The sequence below is a fragment of the Anopheles coustani genome, chromosome 3, assembly GCF_943734705.1.
Source record: "Anopheles coustani chromosome 3, idAnoCousDA_361_x.2, whole genome shotgun sequence".
In the NCBI taxonomy this organism is placed as follows: Eukaryota; Metazoa; Arthropoda; class Insecta; order Diptera; family Culicidae; genus Anopheles; species Anopheles coustani.
The window spans coordinates 36,041,377-36,064,504 of NC_071288.1; the positions used below are offsets into that span (position 1 = coordinate 36,041,377).

General features: G+C 44.4%; 5 protein-coding genes across 12 annotated transcripts in view; 1 reads left to right on the top strand and 4 right to left on the bottom strand.

Annotated features, from left to right (window-relative positions):
* Positions 1-20: 20 nt before the first annotated feature.
* Positions 21-6,038, bottom strand: LOC131261466 (neuroendocrine convertase 2). Its single transcript, XM_058263507.1, has 11 exons — positions 5,850-6,038; positions 5,390-5,497; positions 3,198-3,456; positions 3,071-3,108; positions 2,903-2,979; positions 2,344-2,821; positions 2,172-2,272; positions 1,866-2,099; positions 1,629-1,793; positions 1,435-1,552; positions 21-1,352 (listed from the first exon to the last, which is right to left on the bottom strand). The coding sequence occupies exons 1-11, from the start codon at positions 6,036-6,038 to the stop codon at positions 1,191-1,193; spliced, it is 1,929 nt and encodes a 642-aa protein (XP_058119490.1). The 3' UTR covers positions 21-1,190.
* An 821-nt stretch (positions 6,039-6,859) lies between these two features.
* Positions 6,860-8,833, bottom strand: LOC131272296 (protein YIF1B-A). 2 transcript variants are annotated; one of them, XR_009180135.1, is made up of 7 exons: positions 8,713-8,833; positions 8,524-8,652; positions 8,118-8,452; positions 7,920-8,043; positions 7,595-7,857; positions 7,242-7,515; positions 6,860-7,041 (listed from the first exon to the last, which is right to left on the bottom strand). XR_009180135.1 is itself a non-coding variant. In XM_058273976.1 (6 exons), the coding sequence occupies exons 1-6, from the start codon at positions 8,747-8,749 to the stop codon at positions 7,306-7,308; spliced, it is 1,098 nt and encodes a 365-aa protein (XP_058129959.1). In that variant the 5' UTR covers positions 8,750-8,833; the 3' UTR covers positions 7,135-7,305. The 2 variants fall into 2 exon arrangements, 1 of the variants encoding a protein (XP_058129959.1); XM_058273976.1 differs by lacking the exon at positions 6,860-7,041 and having other exon boundaries at positions 7,135-7,515.
* Positions 8,834-10,436: 1,603 nt separating this feature from the next.
* On the top strand, positions 10,437-11,895 carry LOC131272853 (uncharacterized). Its single transcript, XM_058274722.1, has 3 exons — positions 10,437-10,550; positions 10,625-11,587; positions 11,670-11,895. Exons 1-3 carry the CDS (start codon positions 10,499-10,501, stop codon positions 11,810-11,812), a joined length of 1,158 nt encoding a protein of 385 aa, XP_058130705.1. The 5' UTR covers positions 10,437-10,498; the 3' UTR covers positions 11,813-11,895.
* Positions 11,896-11,985: 90 nt separating this feature from the next.
* On the bottom strand, positions 11,986-17,139 carry LOC131271325 (WD repeat-containing protein 20). Its single transcript, XM_058272716.1, has 5 exons — positions 16,573-17,139; positions 15,715-15,897; positions 14,766-15,604; positions 12,450-13,506; positions 11,986-12,183 (listed from the first exon to the last, which is right to left on the bottom strand). Exons 1-5 carry the CDS (start codon positions 16,987-16,989, stop codon positions 12,124-12,126), a joined length of 2,556 nt encoding a protein of 851 aa, XP_058128699.1. The 5' UTR covers positions 16,990-17,139; the 3' UTR covers positions 11,986-12,123.
* A 694-nt stretch (positions 17,140-17,833) lies between these two features.
* Positions 17,834-23,128, bottom strand: part of LOC131263909 (inhibitory POU protein) — a 30,587-nt gene continuing 25,292 nt past the window's right edge. For 2 of the 7 annotated variants that reach the window (XM_058266237.1, XM_058266216.1), the window contains 4 exons: positions 22,507-22,687; positions 22,288-22,422; positions 19,436-19,667; positions 17,834-19,037 (listed from right to left, as the gene is read on the bottom strand). In XM_058266237.1, the coding sequence (XP_058122220.1) occupies positions 18,854-19,037; positions 19,436-19,667; positions 22,288-22,422; positions 22,507-22,687 (732 nt within the window). In that variant the 3' untranslated portion in view covers positions 17,834-18,853. Of the gene's footprint in view, positions 19,044-19,435; positions 19,668-22,287; positions 22,423-22,506; positions 22,690-23,128 lie in introns of all 7 variants that reach the window. The other 5 variants (XM_058266229.1, XM_058266208.1, XM_058266224.1 and 2 more) reach the window with 3 other exon arrangements.

The following is a 23,128-nucleotide window of genomic DNA, read 5'->3' on the forward strand; positions in this document are numbered from 1 at the left end:
ACTTCAGATATCATGGAGGGAAGTAGATAATTTTATTTTCGTGTAGATATCGATTATGGCGTAACAATTGCACATTTTTACCCGTATACTAGTAGATTTCTACAAGAAGTTCGTGTACCGACAGGCATGAAAGGTTTTACGATAAACAGCAATACAAGAAAGATCTGATTTTAATCCTTTCTAACAAATTGTACTAAGTGTTCAAATGCATTCCTTTATTTATGTTATCAAAGATGTAGATCATCTGTTCACACAATGATTTTGTTGCTTGAGATGGTTTCCTATAAACTGTTGTCGGTCATACTACTACTGCTGCTGCTGCTGCTGCTGTTCTTGTTGCTGCTGCTACTGCTGCTGCTGACGCCACTGTTGCTGCCCTCGATATTAGTAGACTGCTGATTGCAAGATTACATATGCTGGTGGTACACCCCCCACACACAGAAAGTGTGTCTACCACCTGGGCTCACGGGTTATACAAAATCATGACTTATGCACAGCTGTGTTTCTGGTAATATAGATGCACTGTATTTTGTTTGTTTGTTGACGCCTATATACAAATAATTCTGCCTTTATTGGGGACGATACGATACGCAATATATTGGTACGAACTAACAGACGGACAGTAACACACACCAACGGAACCGTAACCACTAACGGAACACAACAGATTGGATACTTCGTCTTCCTACTGCTTCAACGTAAACGGACAACAATCAGAACCAGTTGCGGCAGGACACGCTTGTTCGCCATGCTTGCTCCTTCTTGCGTTATCATCACATCCTCCACACCCGCCCCCTCTGTACCACACCAAGGACCTCCTACAGTGATTTGCAGTGCTCGGAAAGGAACGGATTCGGTGTTGTTCGGTGCCAGTTCATGCTTCATATGGCGGTTTGCTCTATGTTATTCTCTTTTTGCTTCTGTTTCCTTGCATAGATGATGGAAAGCTGCTCTATATAAGATAGTTTGTTTTACCACCTACCCCTGTAACATAAATGCTACCAACATTCATATGTATAAATATATATATGTATGTATATGTATATCTATATATGTGCGTAATGACATCAGCCAGGATATCATTAGAGCGTATTTGTAGAGTGTTCCTGTGTACTTGTGTGTATTTGGTTGTGGAAATTGAGTGTATTTCTTCTTTGTTGTGTGTACGCAGACGGGAGTTGCAGTGCAGTTTAATTGCCGTCCTTGTCCTCGTGAGCTTTCTTTACAATCGCCAGCTTAGAGTGCGGCGATGCTGGCGACAGGGTCTGGTAGGGTGGATCCTTGGTGCCGTGGAGCACCAGCGAGAACTCCTTGATCCATCCGGAGCGGCTATCCTTCGAGTTGAATGTGGCCTGCAAAAGGGAACGAGAAAATTGGTATGGAATCGGTTCGGAATCGGTTTGGAATTTGTCCAATATCGGGCCCAACAATTACCTCGAGCATCCAGGTCCCTTGTGGATATTCTCCCCAAGTGTGTGTCGTCATGAAGGGCCACTTCGTAAAACCATCCCGGTGATCATCGTCGTTAGCTCGCTTGCTCAGGATCATCGATCTGAATAAGGGAGGAAAAGTTTTAGGTGACCAGGCAGAACGAGGAAAACAATCAAAGCAACCCTGGAACCCCTTACCTTGTGCCCATGGGAGACGTAAGGAACAGCTCCAAATCACCCCGCCGGGAAGCGTTCGCTGTGATGACGGCTTGGACGTGCTCCAAGTATCGGACCTCCGTATCGGTTCCCTTGCATGCATTCGTTTTGATCGGCAGATAGAGTGATCCAGATGATGGTATCCGACTGGAAAGGGAAAGGACGTTGATGACAAACATTACTATGCGAAGGTACTCCAACGCATATGTAAAGCCCTACTGTATCTGCGTGATAGCTCCGGCCTCGCAATGATACCGCGGCGGAACCGTTCGCCATTTCTTCGCCAGTGAAACCATCGCACCGGCATCGAGCACTCCAAAGCCGAACAGATGATTAAACTCCAGCCCCACGCCGTTCATCGTCCAGTGGAACCGATTCTTTGCATCGAACAGCGAGTTTCGCTTCGATGTAAGCACCGTCAGATGTTGCATGTCGCGCCAGGAAAGCACAGGACTAAGGAATGACAGAGAGGAAAGGTCGGTTAGATAGAAGCGCAGCGTAGGAATCCAGTACACAAAACCTTACTTTGCCTCCAGTGCAAGGGCAAACACTCCGGCCGCTTCCGGTGCCGCGGCACTCGTTCCGGAGTGTGTTGTGGTGCACTTGCCATAAAGATCGGTCGTTGCCTGAAAGTGGATAACGAAACTCCCATCTCAGAACATCGTTTCACGACACAAAAAATCCCGGAGCTACTTACTACGCCCGTATTTGGATCCTTTGCCCCATTGCTGAACGTGCTGGCCAGTGTCGAGCTGCAGCTCTCATCATAGTGCGCATTCTGACCATCGTTAATTGCGCTGTTAATCGAAATGGTCCACATGGAAGCGGCATATCCATCGCAGTTGCAATCATCCTCCTCACCGCCATCACCCGAGGCCCATACGTAGATGTTGCCCAGCCCGTTGCGGCCCTCGTTCACACCCTGCACGATGGCGCGCATGGTCGCATTGCGCGGTCCGTCGACCGTCTTACCATCGTCCGTCGGACCCCAGGAGGCACTGTAGATGTGAATCTTGTGCGGCTCGTGGCCCATCGAGTTCGCCTCGATCAGATCGGTCATGTACGGTTGGTCTAACATGCGAATGCCGGCGATTTTGGAATCGTACGCCACACCAACGCCACAGATTCCGTTGTCTCGGGCAGCGGCTACCTCACCAGCGCATCTGGTACCGTGGCTGTGGTGGAGAGGAAAATGTACAGAAGTTTAGTAATTTATTATCTTTTTCGGTCAAATTTTGCTCCGTCAAATGTTTTACCTATTAAACCAATCGTCCGTATATCGCGGATACGGAAACGGATCGTTACTGCTAAAATCGTAACTGGCTTCGGCATTCTACCAGACACAAAACACAAGTAATACAAGAAAAAGATATCCATTATTCAACGCTGTTTCGTTTGTTTCTTACATTCCCATTTTTACGTACATAGTTAAACTTCAGGTCCGCATGCATGTAGTCGACACCTACAATGGCACAGAACGAAAGTGAAATGAACCAATGTTAGTAACCATTAGGCTCCATCGAGCCCCCCCGGGTTCCCCGGATTGCCTACCGTCGTCCATAATGGCCGTCGTAATGTTTTTCCCCGTAATTCCTTGGTCCCACGCGGCGAGCACGTTGAGGTCGAGTTTGGCTTTGCCTCCATTTTGCCCGGTATTCTTCAAGTACCATTGAAATGGAAAGTACGGATCGGTCGGTATGTTCTCTCCGGTGTACCCGGGTCCCTTCTCCGGGATGTAGTTCAGCGGGACCGAATGGCGGAACCCACGCTTGACGCGCTTAAACCCGGGCTGCTGGATGGCGGTGTGGATCTGCGGAAAAGCGGAAAACAAAAACCCCGAAATCGAGTAAGAAAGGATACGGCGCGATGAGAGTGTAACAAGTAGCTTTCAATCAACGTTGATTAATGTCGAGGAACCAGATGGCTATCCAATAGTTGGCGCACAAGGTAGAGATTGGACTGCAAAAAAACTTCTCTTGCGTGACATTTCGTCGGTTGGACGTAGCTTTAAGTGGATCATTGCAGGTTGACCTTTCGGCAACACGAATGACTGGTCAGTTGTTTGTTCAACATAACGGTTATAGGAAGATTAAAGGACTAAACATACACCCGTGCGTTTACAAGGGATGCATGTAATGTTTTCCTTCGGAAACGATAACCAAGAAAAAGGATAGGATAAAACAGATTTCCGGTTGATTAATGGCCGTTTACAAGCCGGTTTGAATAAATTGATGGAAGTTCCACCTACGTGGGATTTTCCTAAATCGTTTCAAACCTTATTTGTGCCTCTTCTATAGAGTTTACAAACTGTAGCTTTTGTTAAGCGGCCAAGGACCAAAAATCAATAATCGAATTCAAAATCAGTAATTTCTCCAACATGTCGCTTTTTGTGATGGTGCGATTGGTAGCGCACTGTGACAAGCATATTTTTCGTAATTAAAAAGATAATATTATCAGTTCGGGTGGGACCCTAAAAATACTCCATCAGATGGATCCATGGATATTGATCGGAAGCAGATTAGCTCTATCTTCCGCGACCGGCCACTGCCATCACCGTCACCATTTGAATGGGTACGGGGGCGTCCGGAATATTGCACGTTACGGCTGCGTTGCTTTCTTATAATCGAAAAACCATCCCCACCCACCCTCAAGTCTAATTAATCCTCTATCCGGACCGGGATACGCTGTGACGAGCCACTTCCCTTACTATCGAAGGATGCGGAAGGGATTGGTGCTTTTGAGGACCTTAAAATAGATTGAACATTCATGCTCGATAATGAAGGTTTTCTATGGTGCCTGCGATGTTAGGGAACCAATTGGTAAACTCGGGCGAAAGGCGGAATGTTGCTCAGGCAAAGCGTGCGCCAAATTGGACGCTCACATTACACCGATCGGGTTGCTTCAAAATCCACGCGTCATCTACTACGGCTGGATTCAGAATCGAATTGCACACCGATAGGCATCAAACGCGTACACGTGGTTGACTGTTTCACACGTGCTATGATGTTCCGTTGGTTTCCTTAGTAACCATCTCTGGGATTCTCAAGCATATGCCGACTACGCTTAGCGCCAACAGTTAAGGGATGTTTCACTTTGAAAAGCTGGAGTAATAAAATCATGCTTGATATTTTCCTTGGTCAAAATTGCCAAGGGAAAAACGCAATCAATTTTCATGTTCCCGTTTTTCTCATCATAAATTTAATTACATCCAGCTGCATGACCCATATTGCATTGCCTCCACCGTAGGGTAAGTGCTACGGTTAAATCCTTTGAAAGCATTCTCCTACGGCACAATATGTAATGTCCTCAATGTCCATTTTGGCTTAGCTCGGCGAAGACGTAACCCGTCGGCAGCATGCCGAAGGCGAACGGGGAAAAATAATAACTCTCCGGTATTAAAGGGGGATAGCTCGCCATCGCAACAAGCGGTGCCTACTGCTGTGTGAAAAGTGCCCGTGTCGTCTCGCAGGATGTACTCGACGACGCGCGTGTATTGACGGTGACGCAAATGGGACAACGTCATGGTAATGCGTGAAGCAAGGCGGAACGAACCGTCGTGTCCCCCGTGTGCTGGGGAGAATACTACTAGCAGCAACAGTGGGACCGATAATGGAAAACAACATAAATATACACGAGCCGAACTTTGCGGCTGCGTTGCCCCCTTCCCGTGGGTCCAGTCCGCACAACCCCACTCTGCTTCTATACTCTCTCTCCCAATGCCCCCGAGGAGCTCTTTCACTTACCAGTGGTTCCTTTTTGAGGACTCGCGTGTGGGAGATGCTGCGCCGGGTGCGTACCAGCGGCAGGGTGGTATGCTTGAAGTGGTACTCCGTGCCGTCGCTGCCAGGAAGCTGAAAGTAGAATTCCCGCAATCAGCTCACACTTACGCCGTACTGAATGGTTCACTCGCGCGTACACCATATGTTTTGTCATTTGGTCTTTGTTCAGAGGGCTGTTGTTATACTCTGAACGAGCTTTGTTGCGCGAACAAATCTAGCGATCCATAACTTTTTTAAAGCTATTTCCACAATACACGGCGAAAGTATGCTTCTCAAACAGCTTACACTCACAAAGACGAGGATGTCCTGCGATGGTGGGTTTCATTTTCAGAAGAAACTGTTTTCCTTTTTCTGCGAAACAGCCTCCTTCATCCACCGAATGGATATGTTTTCGTTCCCCTCGGTTCTCGCCTACCAAACTTACCTCGCCCAAGTTTTGGAATCCATTGCGGGACGCAATTTCGTGCACCAGATGCTTGTCCAAGCTACGCTTGAAGCGTACCAGAAAGGAGCTGGTGAACACGTCCCCGCCGTGAGCCTTGTGTCCCAGCGTCGACACGACGGTCGTGCAGCTAATGCAGCAAAGCGCCACCAGGCAGACCTTAACGAACATGGTTTGGAGGGGGCGGAATTTATTCGGGAACACTTGCCCGCCACGAAATGCGCGATGCTTTATTCGTTCGACTCGGCACAACACTCTTGGCCCAGCAGCGTCTGCTAAACGCCAATTCACACTACTGGTTAACCGCAAGATTTATCGATTATGCTAATCGTTGCCCATTTGGTCCACCGTCGGCAGCTGGTTACTCTCGAAGTTCGGCTGATGACGTGCGTCACTTCCTGTTCAAAGCGCCAGAAGCCATTCGGATGTGTCTTCTTTACCCCACGTAAGACGTTTGTCTACCGTTACGTTACTCCGAACTACTGCCCGTTTGTCACGGTCACGCACTTCCACACTCCCACGATCAGAATGTTGAACAATGAATGAACAGTATCATCTGCGTACGGAACCGACTTTAGTGCATCCCTCCGCGGACAAATGGCGACAACCGACTGCGGGAGAAAGCTTTCACCGCCACAGCGAAGGTTGAACTTCACCGGAGAACGAGGAGCAATCTGTCCGCCGTGCGGAATGGGCTTTTTCCTACGGATGTAATTGTTTTAGGCACCGTTGCTGATAGGGAGAGGAAAAGTTTTCTTCTACAGGCGCACGCGCACGACGCTGGAAGCTTCCGTATGGTGCCATACCTGTTACTGGCCGGTAACCGTTTTGGGGCAGGATGTTGGAGGCAGGCTGGTGCGTGTTATCTCGTTGTCAAAAGAGTTTTTCGCAAAGGTGGCATTCAGACGCGGCGGTTGTGATTTATGGGCACTTTCGGTTCGGTACATTTATTACAGCTGAGCTATTCATTACACATGAAATCCCTCGCGCGAACGGTGGCCAAAGTTTGCCATTGGCAGCCGAAAGTGTCGGGGGTCAGCGTGAGATAATGCGACACATGCAGCGAGTATGCGGAAACTTTCACCAACGGTTGCCCTCTTCAGGACGAAATTCATCACATTTTAGCGCGTATTGTGTCTTGCTCGAAATGAAAACCCAGCCCAGGGAGAGACGACTAAAATAGTCAAATACATTTTACGTTAATTTTTTTTTAATGAGCTCAATGTAACACTTTGACAATATCTATAACAATTAAATTATCAAAATTTAGAATAAAAGTTACCGAAGTGTTACGAAAACGTCATCTTTGAATAATCACAAAACTATTTAAGATACATCGTAAAATTAAGATAGAAATGAAACAAATTGACTTACGAATTTATTTCCATTGGACGCCATTTAGTACACCGGCGTCATCGTGAGGGTTCAGTATTTGTATTTAAGCACTTTGTACAGTATCGCTAACTATCAGATGTACCGTGAGCCAGAATGCCAGTACCGGTTGCAGGCCAGTAACAAGGAACAGGAAATAAAGCTTACGTTTACGACCAACATGATGGTCGTTCTGCGGCTGCCCATACGGATCATATCCAACCGCGCTCTGCGTTTGGGCCGGTTCCGAAAGTACCTTGGCCTTCATGGTGCGTAGCTGGAGGGGGGAAAGAAAAGTTGCATCACCAACTGAGCCCCGAGTTGCGCATGTTTACCGTTTTGACGTGTTTACTTACCAAAAACATTGGCAGCATTGCTGATGTGTAGAAAAATGCTAAGTAGTATCCCATTCTCTTTAGCAATATGCTACCGGCCACGATGGACACAATCGCAGAGTATTTGTAGCCAGTCAAAGCCAGGAGGTCGAGGGTGCTGAGAGACGTTGAAATATTACCTATGTACAGCGTCAATATGTAGATGAGCATTTCGATGATGCTGTATGCTAGAGCGCTCGAGGCCTGAATGCCAAGCTGTTCCGATGAGAACCGATTTTGCATCCCTGCGAATTACCACACTGTAGGGTTACTGGACGTCCGGATGGGTGATGTGTTACAAACTTACCGAGAGCAATGCCCGCCAAAACAACATATGTAATGTAGCTCATTGAAGGAATATACAAATCTGGTGCATTAATGTCGTACCGGGGCTGCACCGGATTGTCGTGGTCGTACTTCATTCCCCAATCCTACAAGATTCAGAAGCACAAGCATTTATTTGACTGCCATTGAACAATTTCATCAAAATCCTCGTATCATTTACCTTCTGCAGGAACGGTAAAAAGATGATTTTCAATTTGTTCACCACGTAACTGTTGTCTACGGCGAAATAGTACTTCAGCTTGGCAACCGGCAAGTACTTTTCAATGTGGCTGTGCACCATCTCTTTGCCTTGGTCGGCCAGCTTCTGGCCGTACTGCATGGCCATGTCCTGAACGATGGGCTGCTGGAACATGGCAAACTGTCCACCGCCCATCCCCGGAACCGGCGCCGATGGCTGTCCCGGTTGCCTTGGTACATGGTTTGGTTGCTGCGGTTGCTGTGGGATGTATCCGTAGTTTGGCTGTTGATGCTGTGGCTGTTCCTGCCCGCCGTAGACTGCGGCAGATTGAAGGAAAAGTTGATCTTTAACTCGCCCGTGGGTGCATAGTCATCTAGGTAATACTTACAATTATTGGGATCGGGTGGCATGTACTGATTGGTAGGGATTTGTGATGTCATCTGTTGAAACGGGATCGTGGAGCCGATGGCATTAACATCACTTACCCGCTTTGGCTTTTTCGATAGCGACCGATGGGCTGTACGAAAGATCTCGGTACATGAGATTCAACACTTCATAATTGTAGTTGTTTGCTTACCTCGTCCATCAGTGCCTGCCTGGGCGTTGTAATTCATAATTGAAGAAAATCAGAACCTCCGACAAATCCCAAATACCAACATCCAACCAAAAACAGCCAACTCGGCTTGTCAATTTTCTAGTGGTGGCAGAATCAGGTTTCGGAAGATTCGAGACTCGATCCCTAGACGGATTCCAAAGACTCGAATCCCTTTTGACTAGCGCTGGGTCATATGAATCTTTCGACGAGATTCATTCACATGAATCTTTTACGGAAGATTCATTCAGAATCATTCATGAATCTCTCGGGATTCATTAATCTTTCGGGGTTCAATTCGCAATCCGCAGGAATCCCCAAAGATTCATGAATCTTTCGTTCAGCGATTCAGATTCATTAATTTTGTTGAAAGATTCATTCAGATTCATTAATCTGAATCTGAGTTACACAACTCTACTTTTGACGGATTCCAAAGATTCAAATCGCATCTGACAGATTCTAAAGATTTGGATCCCATTTGGGAGATTCTAAAGATTTGATTCAATTAGGATTCGAATCAGATTTGATTGGTTTGGGACTCGATTTGATTCGATTCTGATTTGATCCTAAACTGTTTGAATCGACTCTCAATGATTTGAGTCGAAATAGTCACATAACTAGTCGATCTAGAGACAATGTAATTTAATTAAGTCTACTCAAATCGAACGCTGGGTCAATGTCAAATGGACATAGATTGAGTTTTTTGAGCGATTTGCAAGTTAGGCTCTAGAAAAATTCCTAGAACCTTTTTTTTACAAAGAAATACAGTAGAATGTCCATTATCCGAGTTGTTCTACCCAACTAAACCCATTTCATTAGACCAGACCATTTTTACCGGATTCAGAATCGGATTCCTGTGAATAAAACAGCTCATTTGGCCTCAAGGGCCCAGCGGATGTAGGAATTGAATATCTCAAATACCCCAAGGAGAACCTTGCTGCACTTTCCTACCAAAGGTATACATGCCTACCAAAAAGAGCCTTGGGACTAGATTGTTCGTGTTGTTTGAATACAATTAGAAGAATAATGTCAACTATGCTGATATTCTTATGTAAATCTTTCATTGAATTAAACACATCATATGAAAAATCGACATTAGATGAGCATGTACGATAGATGATGGATTTAGATGGATTGGGATTCGGATTCGAAGATCCAGATCTCAGAATGGATTTGAATCGAAAGATTCGAATCCCTGCAGAGATTCAGTTTCCCCACCACTACAATTTTCAATACGAGCCAAGGTTAGTTAAACAAAAAAACACTGTCTTTGCTGACATTCATCTGAATTTGTTTAACGAATTCAGCATCAATTGTTCGATTATTCCAAAAAGATGTTAAAATATTCTCACGCAGTTTAGGAACATATAATCAGCATTGTTATGTATCTTTGACTGTGTAAGTTTATAAACCAAAGCTTATAAGCAACTCTCCTTTGTTATGTGATCTAGGAAGATGCCTTTTACTTACTTTATTTTTACAGGGGTTTACAAATGATATCATAACAGCAGCATTATTACAGGGGTTTACAAATGATATCATAACAGCAGCAAATGATATCATAACAGCATTATGATATCATCATAATTATTGTTCAATATTCCAAAACAAACCCGTAGACTCCTATGTTGAATAACCTTGGCTCAGCAAGGCTGTGTCATTTGACGAACTCAACTCAGCAGTGTAATCGCAGCATATTTATACCGGCCAGTTAGCTGAAAACAATTACGATTCAATGTTTTTGTGTTAAATCGAGACGTAAATTAGTGAAATGAGTAGCCGCAAAAGTAGATTAAGTTTGTCCGCAGATATTCGTAAAGATGGTAAATTCAATATTGAACTGAAGTGCGGAAATCGTATTGAGTCCCATTCGCTAACTCGCTTTCTTTTTTGGCAGCTGGAGGAAAAAACCCTAGCGGTACACCCGCGCGCATGAAAGCAAATACAAAGCATTCCGATACACGGTCGAACGATGATAGCTGTGAAGTTTCACCGTCGCAAGGTGCAGACTATTCTCCCATGATATCACTTACGCAGGATAATGCCATCCACGCCATTAACGGTGTCTCGTGGAAGTGGAACAGTCCGCAACGCTTCCATGGGAAAATATCGATGCAGGCGGGCGATGTGGGAAAGAAGATTCACAAACCACTGCATAAACCATTGAAACATTCCGAACCACCACCGGTTGAAGCACCTAAAGAAGCGACTGGATTCAACAAATTTATCTCAAAATTGAATCTTATCATGGGAAAGGAAAATGTAGGCGAGAATTTAGGTAGTGCCGAACCGGCCAGTCTTTCCGTGGAAACCACAGAGGAACAATATTTCCACACTGCAGAGCAGAGTCCGTGCGACGATCAAGTGCACAGTGAAGACAGTGCGGAAGATATCTTTGACCATCACTGCATCGACGTCGTTGAGGATGAGTATGGGTTGATCATCGGCGTCGAGAAACGGCGAATAAGTGAAAGCAGCGACACATACGACAGTCCACAATTTGATGATGAGCTGGATGACTCGAAGTTAGATAGAATTTTAATCGAAGCAAGTCAAACGGTAGAGCGGAAATTGAATAATCCTTCGCTTCCGCCGCCTACCGTAATCCCCAGCCGGCGTCAATCAAACTCCAACGTGCCATTCGAAATGAACGATTCCGACATGGACGGATTTTTGCTGCAAGCTTCCCTGATGGTGGAGGAGAAACTGAGCGACAGTTCTCAAGATTCGGCGTCGCACAATCCGGCTGCGAATATGCCACGAAATAGCGCCATCGTTATTCCTCCTAGCCATACAAATCAGCCACCGGTGGAAGTTGATCGGAAGCAGGCACAATCGACCGCGGAGGGTTCGAGACAGGGTAAATAAACAATATCCTATCAAGCACCTACAGTGACGGGGTATTTTTTTTAACAAAAAACATTGTTACATTCTCTTCACAGATGCTGCCGGGGGTACGAGTGAAATCGCAATGTCCGAGGACGAGTTGAAGGCGCTCTTGGAGAAGAAAAGACAGGAAGCGCTTCTCCGTCTGCAAAACAATCGGCTCAAACGGGCCATGAAAGGTACGAACTCCAACGGATAAAAGTGATCCCATTGAACAGGAATTTCTACATTTGTTATAAACAATGATGTATAATCTATATCCATGAAAACATTATATTTGGAAAACAATATCTTCGTGAGTAATTTCTCAATCGGTTCTAACGGAATCGGATCACAAGTGAAAGAACAACTAACAATGCAGCCCACTTGGATAGTTCACGTACTTATTCTTTACTTATTCGTACGGATATTAAAATGTTTTTATTCCGCAACATAAAGAACATGTAATAGGTTTTGCGTTTTGTAATGGCTAAGGGGTTGTTGTGAACATTCAATATTAACTCAAAATATTTACACTACCGTTCCCCCTGGTGGTGCCGAAGGTGTTGAAGATAAATGCTGTGGAATATTCTGTCCGTTGCCCGGGTATGGAATGAAATGAGGCGCGTGTCGGTAAAGCGTTGGTGTCCCGGTGCCGGGTATCGCGTTGTTTGGTGAAGTGGATGGAGAAGAGGTTAAAGAAAAAAAAAGATACAATTATTACAAATGTAGTCAACGAATGATGAAGTGTCCAGCTAGTGTGCGCCAGCAGCGACCACCGTTTTTCGACACATGGGCATCTAAAACTCGCTGGGGTGCACCGCACGCAGGATGGAGGCAGAAGAAGAGCTACTTACAACAAAACCTGGCCGCGCCCACGTGTACACGTACCCGTCCTGACATGCGGTCAGGAAGCAGTCCTCTCGGAAGATGAGCGCCGTTAGCCGCTCATGGGCAATCTTTTTACATATTAGCGGCTCTAATACTGGACAGTCGTCGTACCGCGGGCAGGCCGGTGTACCAATCAGCTTCATTGGATCGTACGACGAGACGATACGGCCGCACGGAGCGAAGCCACCGGATCCGATGGCACCGCCACTACCACCGGCTCCACCTCCGCCCGATCCCTTCCCCTTCGTCAGGGACGACGTCATGATCGACGTGAGCGTTGAGGTCATGCCACCACCCGATGGCGAGCCGGAGCCCGTTTGATTACTATTACTTATACTGTTTAGAACATGATGATTGTTGTTTAGACTATTGCTATTGCTGTTGCTGCTAAAACCTTTACTGCCTATAGTTATGATACTGCGCTTGCTGCTGCCTCCACCGGTGCCACCTGCGCCGGTAGCCTTGCCACTCGGTTTGTCATTCTTATCACAGCTGCTGCCGCTGCCACTGCTGGTACTGCTGGCCCCGCTGCCACCGCTTCCGAAGCTAAGACTCGTTAAACGTTGCGTTATTGAATTGAACGTGCTGCTGGAATGCTGCTGCTGCTGCTGGCCGCTGTCACCCTTGGACTTTTTCCCACCTGTAGTAGACCCTTTCGAGGGCACCGTGTTGCTGCTGCTGCTGTTCGCGCCAGTGGCCTCCACCTCGGCCGTGCCGCTGCTGTTGGCTCGCTTACCAATTTTACTATCAACCGATTCTTTATCACTGCTACTGTCGCTATTAGCTTTATCATCACAATTCATGTTAGCATACGTGCTACTACTGCTAGTCGGTTTGATGTTGCTGCTGCTATACAAACTATTACTACCAATTGCGCCTAATGTAGCGGGGGTTATATGTTGTTTAAAGCTAGCATTGTCCACTACATCGTCCGATGGTTTGCTGCCTTTGGCGAGGCTGAACTTATCCCCCTTTGCACCGATTTCACATTCGCCGTTGGACAAGCCGTTGATCATTACTTCCCTGTGGAAAAGTAGGAAAAGAAAATAATTAGTGTACAACAGAAAGCAGTTTTCATCGGAACTAAATACTATCCTCTTGAATGCAATAGTCATGTGTTAAAATCTTGGATTTTACCCACGATGAAAAAAAGAAGTCATGCTTTGCAAATAGTTTGAAAAAAGTACTGCATTTACGAAACACAAATCTTGTTTGCTTTTCAATAGAATCCACATGTGTATGTAACGTTAATATAGTTATAAGTTTTTTTTAACTTTACACTTGTTAAATTGTTTGAAGTGTGATTCAACCACATGATAAAAGGTTTTCATAAATTTGGAATGTAGTGCTACAGTAGCACTTTGAGAAATGTCCCTTTCTATGACAGAAAACGTTTGCCTTTAAATGCCTTTCATAATTATCATAATGACCATGTTCTAATCCTGAAGTCATTTTCATTTGTTTCTTGTTGCTGGAAAATGCCTCTGATAAACTTCAAAACAAATTCGTATAATTTAAGTCAGTTAAATGTGCCAAGTCTACCTCTTTGGCAAATCTAACGTGTTTTAGCAACACATGTTCATGCCTACATTATTCGTCTAGCAAAATTTTACAACATAGTTATAGGTTGGAATATTTTCAACTCAAGGTAACGAGTTTTGGGTTTGTGATTCAAATGCAGCTACTTGAAATGCTGCTGCTTTTGCTGCTTAACAATAAATCACTTATGGTCTAACCAAAAAATTTATACTATGGATGTAATCGAAAAGATAATTCTAATTTAACCTCCAAAGATAATTCAAAGAAATGACTAACGTAACAAAAGTGGTGTCGATAAAACATAGTGTTATTAGTTTTAACGTAGTTCAAAAATTGTTGCTAAGAAATCATAGATTTAAAACTGGTTTTGGACAAACATAAATTGTACTATTTTTAGTATTGTCAACCATTTGGCCACTTTATTATGAAGAGGACTTTTTTTGTAAGATAATATTGCTTTGAATTAAAGAAATATTTAATTCAATTGATCATTCAGTAATGGTCTGGAATAGATGGTTCCCTTGTCAGGTGGCACTGATATTCATGGCATATTGATATTCGTTTACGCAGAGTATATTGAAAGCTTCCTTTGATAGAACAACGTTTTTAAACTATTTTCATTAGCAAATATGTAATGTAGTGGGAACGTTCAAAGTCTATAACATAATAGTGCCTTATAAATAATACTATTACAAACACCATAATACACTATTTTGTTAGCTTATTTAACCCCAAATACTTACTTTTTGCCTGCATGATTGGTAGATTTAACGACACGACCGAACGATTGCCTCAGCACGTCCTCTGTTATGTCCCACAAACATATCTGAGTATCCTGACTGACCGAGCCGAGCCGATAGCACGTGGCGAGCCTATTTTGCGCCGTCAGTTTGTCGCACGCGCTCGAATCATGCGGTTGCTGAGGTTGCTTCGCACTAGCGCTCGAACCATCCGGGTGACTGTAGCCGCTACCATGGTGATGATGGTTGCGATGCTGCTCACTGAGAGACGTTTCCTCGTCCGACAGATCGTCCCCATCGAGCGTACTGTAAGAGGTCGTGTACGGATCGAACGCTACCACCGACACCCACGATCGGTGGCCCTGCCCGCGTGCCACGACCCGCTGCTCGTGCAGCGAAAACACCGTCACCAGATCGTCCTCGCCGCCGACGACGACGTACTTCCCGTCGGGGCTCCAACAAACGCACAGAAAGCCACCGAAGTAGGACCGAGCGATCCCTACCAGCTCCATGTGCTCGTAGTGGAAGATGCGCAGGAAGCCATCCTGCGACACGACGGCCAGATGCTGACCGCACGGTGAGAAGCAAAATTCGTTGATGCTCGCGTTCTCGTGCTGCCCGAAGCACCACTTGTACAGTGGGTTTTTCGTTGCCTTCGACTTGCTGGCCAGCACCACGTAGCCATCGCCGCCCTTGCACGTCTGGTAGCTCGGGGTGGCCGGCGTACACGGAAGTTCGTCGTTATACAGGTATATACAGCCACTTGCGTGCGAAACCAAAAACTGATTCTGAGATCCCGGTATCCACTTTAGGCAGGTAACTTTAGTTTTATCAATGTTTCTCTGCGATGGGATGAGATAGAAGAAAACATGAGATGGGGGCAAAAAAACAATTACCCACCGGTTCCGGTAGCCACCGTCGATGGACACTAATTGAGCGAACTAGTAGTTACCTCTTCGTTGAATAGTTTTCCCTGTTCTCGGCGGCCCGGATGGACGAGCTGGATTTGGCCGGTGCTGAAGCCAACCAATAGCGGAGCGCCCTCGCACGTCGCCGCTGTTCCATTGAAATCGTGACAGCTGGGCGACGTTCCTTTGTAGAGCTTCTTGTCGATCGGTTTGTTGAGGTCCGTTGCCTGCGTACAATTGGATTTTATTGTGCGACATAGACCACATACGTTTCAATTAACCCCACATGAACCAGCAGCACAGCATTAACATGAAAAAGACATATTTTATGCCGACCGTATGCTAAATTGTAGATAAATTACCAACTAACTAACGATCAATAAAAGGACGGTATGGTCAATTAGACGTAATGAAACAAATCGAAAGCGGGTTCAAAATGTCTCTAAAATATTCAAGGACAATATAAATTAAATAACTTTTGACGAAATAATACACATAAACATCGTGTTAGCAGATTTTTTTTGATTTCTTAACTCTAATTTCGTTATGCGCTGATGCGAGAAAGGTCACAGTCAACGATTTGCATATTACAAAATGTGCATTATGTCATCCATATCTTACATCTGATAAGAACGTATAGCAATAACAAATGGATGGAGATAAAGCCGAAACTCTCTCCCGTGGGGGATTCTTCCACTCGAAAGCTTTTCTATTAACTAATGCCGCGGTTTTGGGGCGCAGCGAAAAAAAACAGGGTGTGTTGTGCTAGATGTGACTAATATGTTTGCTCTGGTTTTCTTGCCCCGTGTCCCCGTGGCGCACGCACACGCGGCGCGAGGGGGGAAGTAGCATTTTGATCGTGAATTTTCACACGCAACTGACATCCCCCAATGTCATCCTACCTTCTTCGCTCCCCGGTACGAGTAAACGTACAGCTCCTTGCCGTAATTGAAGCATATCCGGTCACCGCCAACCGGTGTGCTGTATCCGGACGCCGTCTGGTGTTCCAGGCCGTTCGAAAACGATTGCTGCTTAGTGAGGGTGATATTATTGCTGTTGCTGTTGCTGGCACTGGTGGAACCAGCGGTTCCGGACAGCTGACCACCACCACCGACACCACCGCTGATGGGTGGCTGGGGCGGGGGCGACGGCAGCGAAACGATCGACACGCGCACCTGGGGACTGCTCTGATTGTTCTGGTATCCGACACGATTCGGCCGCGAGTATTCCGACAGCGTCATTAATCTGTACTCTCCTTCGCGAGTTACGAATTGCGTTTTCAAATCATCTTTACCGCTGGTGTCTAATTGCACAGCCATCTTTCGAGCCGCGACTGACTTTGTATCGAGTATGTCGTGCACTTCGACGAGAAACGGAACACAACCATGCGAGCGCTTATTTCACCATTGCAAATCGATCATAAACAAATGTTTTCGCAGAGGAAAATACATTTTCTTCCAATCGGCACATAATTTACGTCAAAAATTACTTAATATCAAGATTGCTGGAAGGGGTAACGATTCTGAAGGTTAGATAGTACCGTGTTTTGCTGTCTCTTTATCTTGAATTTGTGGAACCAAAATGAAACAAAATTTGACGTTTCTATCGCATTATCTACTCTACACATCGGTAGATATTGTTGTAAAGCGGATATAGAATATATTTATCTCTTGATGATACGCATAAACATTCTCTTATCGGGAATTTCTTACCGGAAAGCTCAAACTAACTTATATTTTTCTACATAAACCAACCTGCAAAAGTACATCTATACAGCAAAAACCTTGGTAAAACCCCATATGCTAGCAGACTCTCGAATCAAATTGCGTTTATGACATCGTTCCGCGGATTCAGCACGTCAGCAATTTCAAACAACTTAATTTGATTGACAGTTACGTTAAATTGTATAATAAATTAAATGATAAAAACAAAACAGCTTTTAAAGCTTACTTTTAAATAAAAATAAAAATAAATTGTTGAAATAGTTGAAAGAAGCTTTCCTTTGTGAAACAAGGATCGCCAAAAGGATTATACGTTCCACGACGGAAGAAATAGTCTACTGGTTGTAAGTTATTATCAGATTTATTTCTGCGTTTTGTGTTCTCTTCTAATGCTTTGTTTTTATATAAAAATTACATTTCCAATTTTATTGTTTGTCATTTTTTGTGTTACTTTTTTTATTATGTACAACTTCACTACCACACAAATTACAAATGAAAAGATTCAAATTAGGATCACTGTAACTGCGTTTGCTTGTTCGTGTCTTCGGTTGTTGCTTTTTTTTACTATTATTAATTTGCCAGGGAACTCTACTACACAGGATCGCCGTTCCTTGTACTACTTGCATGTTGCTTATTGGTTTAGTTTTTCTTTCCCATCCGCATGCCTTCGATGCTCTTAAACCTGGCCTGTTTCTACGCTGTTGCTGTTCTAGAGTGTAGTCGTTTATAATTGGTTTTCGTCTGCATACCGTTTTACTCTAATACTTCGCGTTACATAAAAAGATATAACTGCCATATTGCACTTCGTAATCGTTGGCTGTGGTGGCCAAACAAGACCAACGCCACCGGCAAGTGGTTGTCGGTTGTTGTCTCCTCAAGTTACCTCGTACCTACGTTCAGCGTACAGCTTCAACCCTAGACTTATTGGCCCTAGCGGTTTTTTGTTTTAGATTTATTTAGCATGACGATCCATTTCACTGCCCGTGATCTGATTTTCTGTGTCGATAGGTGAAGGCTTAACGCTACTCTAGTTTAACTTAAAAGGAAAAATCACAATCCTCAAGGAGTCGGAAATGATACTATATCTCGCTGCTATTGCATTGTGTTTAGCCTCGCTCTCTCTCTTCCCTCGCTTTCGGCTGCTACTGCTGATTAATGCTTGTCTTAAAAGTATTGTTTCCATATATACAACAATCCTAATGTTTTTTCTTTTAATTTTATCTTCAATTGGTTCCCTTTCTGTTTTATGTGTCGTGATTTTCTTTCCGTGTAGTTTTGTCCATGCTTTCTTCGTTTGTTTTGCTCGTTTATTGTTACCCTCCTTCTGTTACCCCTATTGCGTTTCAGGCCGCGCTCGCCTTGGCCCGGCGTAAGTAGTAGGCTAATATCCAAAACCAGCTACGTTGCTACCACTAGTAAAAGTCACACTATTCGCTAATTCAAGTTGCGCTTCCTGCGAAGGTCAGTGTTGGGCGGCAAACTTCATGCGCTTCTGTTTCTGGCGCTGGTTGCAGAACCAGACGCGCACGACGTTCTTCTTCAAGTCCAGCTTCTCCGCGATGGCGGCAATCTTCTCACCCGAGGGTCTCGGTTGGACGGCAAAGTAGGCTTCGAGGGAACGCTTTTCCGGTGCAGCGATGGAAGTCCTTTTTCTTGAAAAAAGACTCGATATAGATTACTTTTATTAAAACAACAGCGTACTAAAAAGGGAATAATTGTGCACCGATGAGGGTGGGGCGGGTATGCGGAATAGGCAACATCATTCCGTACCAAACGTCGCGTGCGAAAAAACGGAAAAATCCAGGGAAGGCAGTACGGAGGGCGGGTTTGAATCAAAAACGAAAACGCTACCGAACTGAAAAGAAACGAACGGAAAAATAAGCGAAACGAAACTAAATCGGAAACTGGCTCCAAATATAACGAATGGAAACGGGTTCCGTTTTAAATGGAGGCAACATCCGAGCGAAGAAGAAAGCCCCGAAAGGAAAATAATAATCACGGGAAAACTACGGGGAAAAACGCTGGAATCAGAAGCCGGCGCTACCTTTTTTTCTCTCCCGCCGGAAGCACGCTCGGTGCATCCGGGTCTCTTCGTTTGTTCTTCGCCTGGGCCTCGGCCTCCTCCAGCCACGCCTGCAGGATCGGCTTCAGTGCTATCATGTTGTTGTGGGACAGGGTTAAGCTCTCGAAACGGCAGATGGTGCTCTGCGATAGTGCACCGACGCCTGGTAACTTTAGGTTCGCTAGGGCCTTCCCGACGTCCGCCTGGGTCACTCCTGGAACGGTGAAGAAATTCGCAACGATCGTTAATTTACGGTCGAGTAAGAGTTAGAATGCTTTACAAAAAAGACAAACTGTACATTGCATAAACAAAGTCCCACTCTTTCTCCAGATCTGTACACAAACTTCTTAGATAATCCTACCCGTCATGAAAAAATCTTGCTTTAAAATGTATCATAATAAGTAGTTGTAAATGATCCTTAGCGAGAAGAAAACTGTTTAAGTAAATCATGTTTCTTTTCTCTACCGCTCAATCAAGTAAGGAATGCCAAAAATTTTAAAATGCTGATTTCTGAAAGCAAGGATCGCATTAGAACTGCACCTAATAAATACACCTGCACCTGATAAAATATAATTAGTGCGTTTGAAACACCAAGTCAGGTACCGTTTCTTTAGTTGCTGTTTGAATTTAATATTAAAATTTCAAGAATCACTTTTACAAAGACGAATCGCTTTTGAAAAGTAAAATAGAAATCTCCAATCTATCTAGCAAAATTATCCAAAACCAATATTACAATGCTTTGAACTTGATCGTGTGTCAAAAAAACAAACCAATCAAGCGACAAATCTACAACATAAATAACTTAATAACTTTTTAACTTGACATTAACTCAATGTTGCACATATTCTGCATCCGTAAAACTTACAAATTATTAATTTACGATATTTCATACTGAAATGTATGATGTAAAATTAATTGCAACGAAACAGATTTTTATTGGAGTAGAAGGCAGTTTTTACTAAATTTTTTGATACATTCTTCTTTGTGAACGAGTTACTGATAGTCAAAAATAACAGAGTGCTCTCAAAAATCTTTGTTTTGATCACAATCTGAGAGGTTTAATGTCCACTTCACGGGGAATTTTGGCTCACATTACCTTATATCAAAGCAGGACAAGCTTCCGTTCCTTTCGTTGCTGTTTTTACATTTTACATAAAACATTTAAGAATCACCTTTCTGTAAACTAATCGCTTTTATAAAGTGACACAAAATTCTTATATGCTTCAAGGAAAATTATTCAAAACAAATATTACAATGCTTTTCACTTGATCGAGCGTGAATAAACTAACCACAACAGTAGCAAATCTTGAACATGTAGCATCAACAATATTTTTAGTAAGTAATTAATTTAGCCAGATAAATTTTGCTGGTTTGAAAATTAAATTTTTTAAATTAGTTTTTTTTAGTTTTCCAGACCTGCAACCTTTTTTATTTCAGAGGTGAAACTATTTTGAATTATATAGGTAACTATTTTGAAACAAAATTAATATTCAAAAGTGATTTAGCACTGCAAATGCAATACAACATTCTCATATCAAGGAACATTATTTCAACATGTTCCTACAATCGGGGTTGCTTAGCACTAAACAGTACATTTCCCAGCCTAAAAAGTTATCACTGTGCATTCGAACCGCATGCAAACTCCTGCCGTAAAAGTTATGACAACAATTTTGCGGACACATTTATTGCGCCCAAACTTTAAACAGATGTTTCGATGTCTATTGCAAGCCAATAACGGTGAGTTATACTCATCACAAATCACCCGTTTAAATTTACTACTGCTTCCATAATCAACACGGTCGTCCGTTTTACAGAGGGATTCATGGGGCTGTGTGTTTATTTATACTTCTACAATATACTTTAATTGAATGACAATATCCACTCGATTTCCCTTGCGACAGTGTCGCGAAACTTCGCCAAACCGGCCAAGATAGGATTTTCGCCAATATTCAGTCCCTTTCCACCCCTTACCACGGGAAAGGAAAAACTGCAAATCGCACCCATTTATAGCAGAATCATATCACCCATGAACCCCTTTGTACGACACACCCAAAAAAAAGGGACTAGTTTTTCCTCACCCCAGCGGCGTGGAAGAAGTGGAAGCGTGCAAACCCTCTGCTAGTCGCCGTAGGTGGTCTATTGGAAAATATTTAACCTCCTTCCATCAACCGTGACGGTAACGACGGCTGCCCTCCGGGGAAGACCTAGCTGGGCCTGGAGCGTACGTACGGGAAGCATTAAATTAATTTTTACGGGTTATTGGTATGCTCCCTATGATTGGTGGTTGTCCGATCCGGCCGCCAGGTTCTCGTTTGCCATTTGATGGCCAAATTAGGACCGGGCATAACGAGATCGACAGCAATTTTCAACGCCTAGCATGGGTGGGTGGTGGTCAAGTCCATCTATCCGATCGGCACAACTCCTGGATCGCGCACATCCTCATCATCGACTCCAATATTCATACTTATTCTTCGTTAACGACCGTCCGAAGAAACCGAGCCGGATGGGAAGATAATTTAGATGACAACCATATGTATAGGGAAGCTGTACGTCTTTGCTATGCGTATGAATATTCAAATGTCCCGTTCCCGGGTGCTCCGAGGCTAATAATTCCCAGCACAACATTGCAACGCAGCCTTTGAAGTGCTTCAGGGTAGTTATAGCATCAAGATGGGAAAACATTCGAAGGGAAGTTCAAGACAAAGAGAGACAGATCACGAGAAGGAGGGGGATTTTAGAAGCTTGATTAGATCTTGAACCCACGGACCCTTTTTCCCTTTCCCCCTCTCGGGGTCCCAGAGCAGACGAAGCGGGCCAGGGCTAAAGCTTCTTACCTAGCTTTATTCGCCGCTGCTTAAACCGCTCGGCGAACGCTTCCAATTCCCTGGGATCGGTGTCGGTGTCCGGATGCAGCCCGGCGGCGGCCACCGCGGCCGCCATCGCCGGATGATGGGCCCCCAGGAAGCCATCTGCGAAGATTGCATTATAGGTTGCATTAGAGACGCAACTCCCGGCAGCGCCCGGGTGCTCCCGGTCCGTGCCCGTGTCCGTACTACCTGGCGTGTGGTTTCCGAGGTGACTGCTGTGATGGTGGCTCATCATGTGGTTCATGCTGTGATAGGAACCGTGCAGCTGGTGATGGGACGAGCTGATCGGCGTTTCCGCCATCGGCGTCAGCGTCGTCATCGAGCCGGACGGATCCAGCATATCGATGCCGTCCATCGTATGATGCATCTGTACGGGGCGAGAGGAAGCGGAAGGCACGAATCGTGAGTAAGTGCGAGGCCATCGTCTAAGACTATTAATTAGAACGGAAAATTAATTGATAATCAACGAATGAAATAAACAGAGGAATAGGAAAACAGGTCCTGCACTCTACGTCTCTCTAAATAATCGATAATGACGTGATTGCATTTTGATTTTAGCATGTGATGAGTGAAAGCATTATTGCTTAATTTGATTGCTTCACTAACTAAGTTGGCAGATAAATCCATATGTCGACGAGATTTTCCAAAGTATAAGTATAACAATTTTTGTTTTACTAACAAACAATGTGGTTTATAAACTATGGAAGAACGTAGCACGGTTTAAAGATATGTAACTATTTCTCTAAAATGTAAACTTGATAAATTTACTTCTAAAAATTAAAATAAATGTTCAATGTAAAGTTGATGG

Bases quoted from the DNA above. Each gene is read 5' to 3' on its own strand.
- LOC131261466 (XM_058263507.1), bottom strand. From the start codon at position 6,038: ATGTTCGTTAAGGTCTGCCTGGTGGCGCTTTGCTGCATTAGCTGCACG. The intron at 5,498-5,849 runs GTAAGTTTGGTA...TTCTACTTTCAG, and splicing joins GATTCCAAAACTTGGGCGAG to CTTCCTGGCAGCGACGGCAC. The intron at 1,553-1,628 runs GTAAGGGGTTCC...TCCCTTATTCAG, and splicing joins ACGTCTCCCATGGGCACAAG to ATCGATGATCCTGAGCAAGC.
- LOC131272296 (XM_058273976.1), bottom strand. From the start codon at position 8,749: ATGAATTACAACGCCCAGGCAGGCACTGATGGACGAG. The intron at 8,044-8,117 runs GTAAATGATACG...TGAATCTTGTAG, and splicing joins TTTTACCGTTCCTGCAGAAG to GATTGGGGAATGAAGTACGA. The intron at 7,858-7,919 runs GTAAGTTTGTAA...GGTAATTCGCAG, and splicing joins TTTGGCGGGCATTGCTCTCG to GGATGCAAAATCGGTTCTCA.
- LOC131272853 (XM_058274722.1), top strand. From the start codon at position 10,499: ATGAGTAGCCGCAAAAGTAGATTAAGTTTGTCCGCAGATATTCGTAAA. The intron at 10,551-10,624 runs GTAAATTCAATA...CTTTTTTGGCAG, and splicing joins CGCAGATATTCGTAAAGATG to CTGGAGGAAAAAACCCTAGC. The intron at 11,588-11,669 runs GTAAATAAACAA...TTCTCTTCACAG, and splicing joins CGCGGAGGGTTCGAGACAGG to ATGCTGCCGGGGGTACGAGT.
- LOC131271325 (XM_058272716.1), bottom strand. From the start codon at position 16,989: ATGGCTGTGCAATTAGACACCAGCGGTAAAGATGATTTGAAAACGCAA. The intron at 15,898-16,572 runs GTAGGATGACAT...AATTGTACGCAG, and splicing joins CGTACCGGGGAGCGAAGAAG to GCAACGGACCTCAACAAACC. The intron at 13,507-14,765 runs GTAAGTATTTGG...ACTTTTCCACAG, and splicing joins ACCAATCATGCAGGCAAAAA to GGAAGTAATGATCAACGGCT.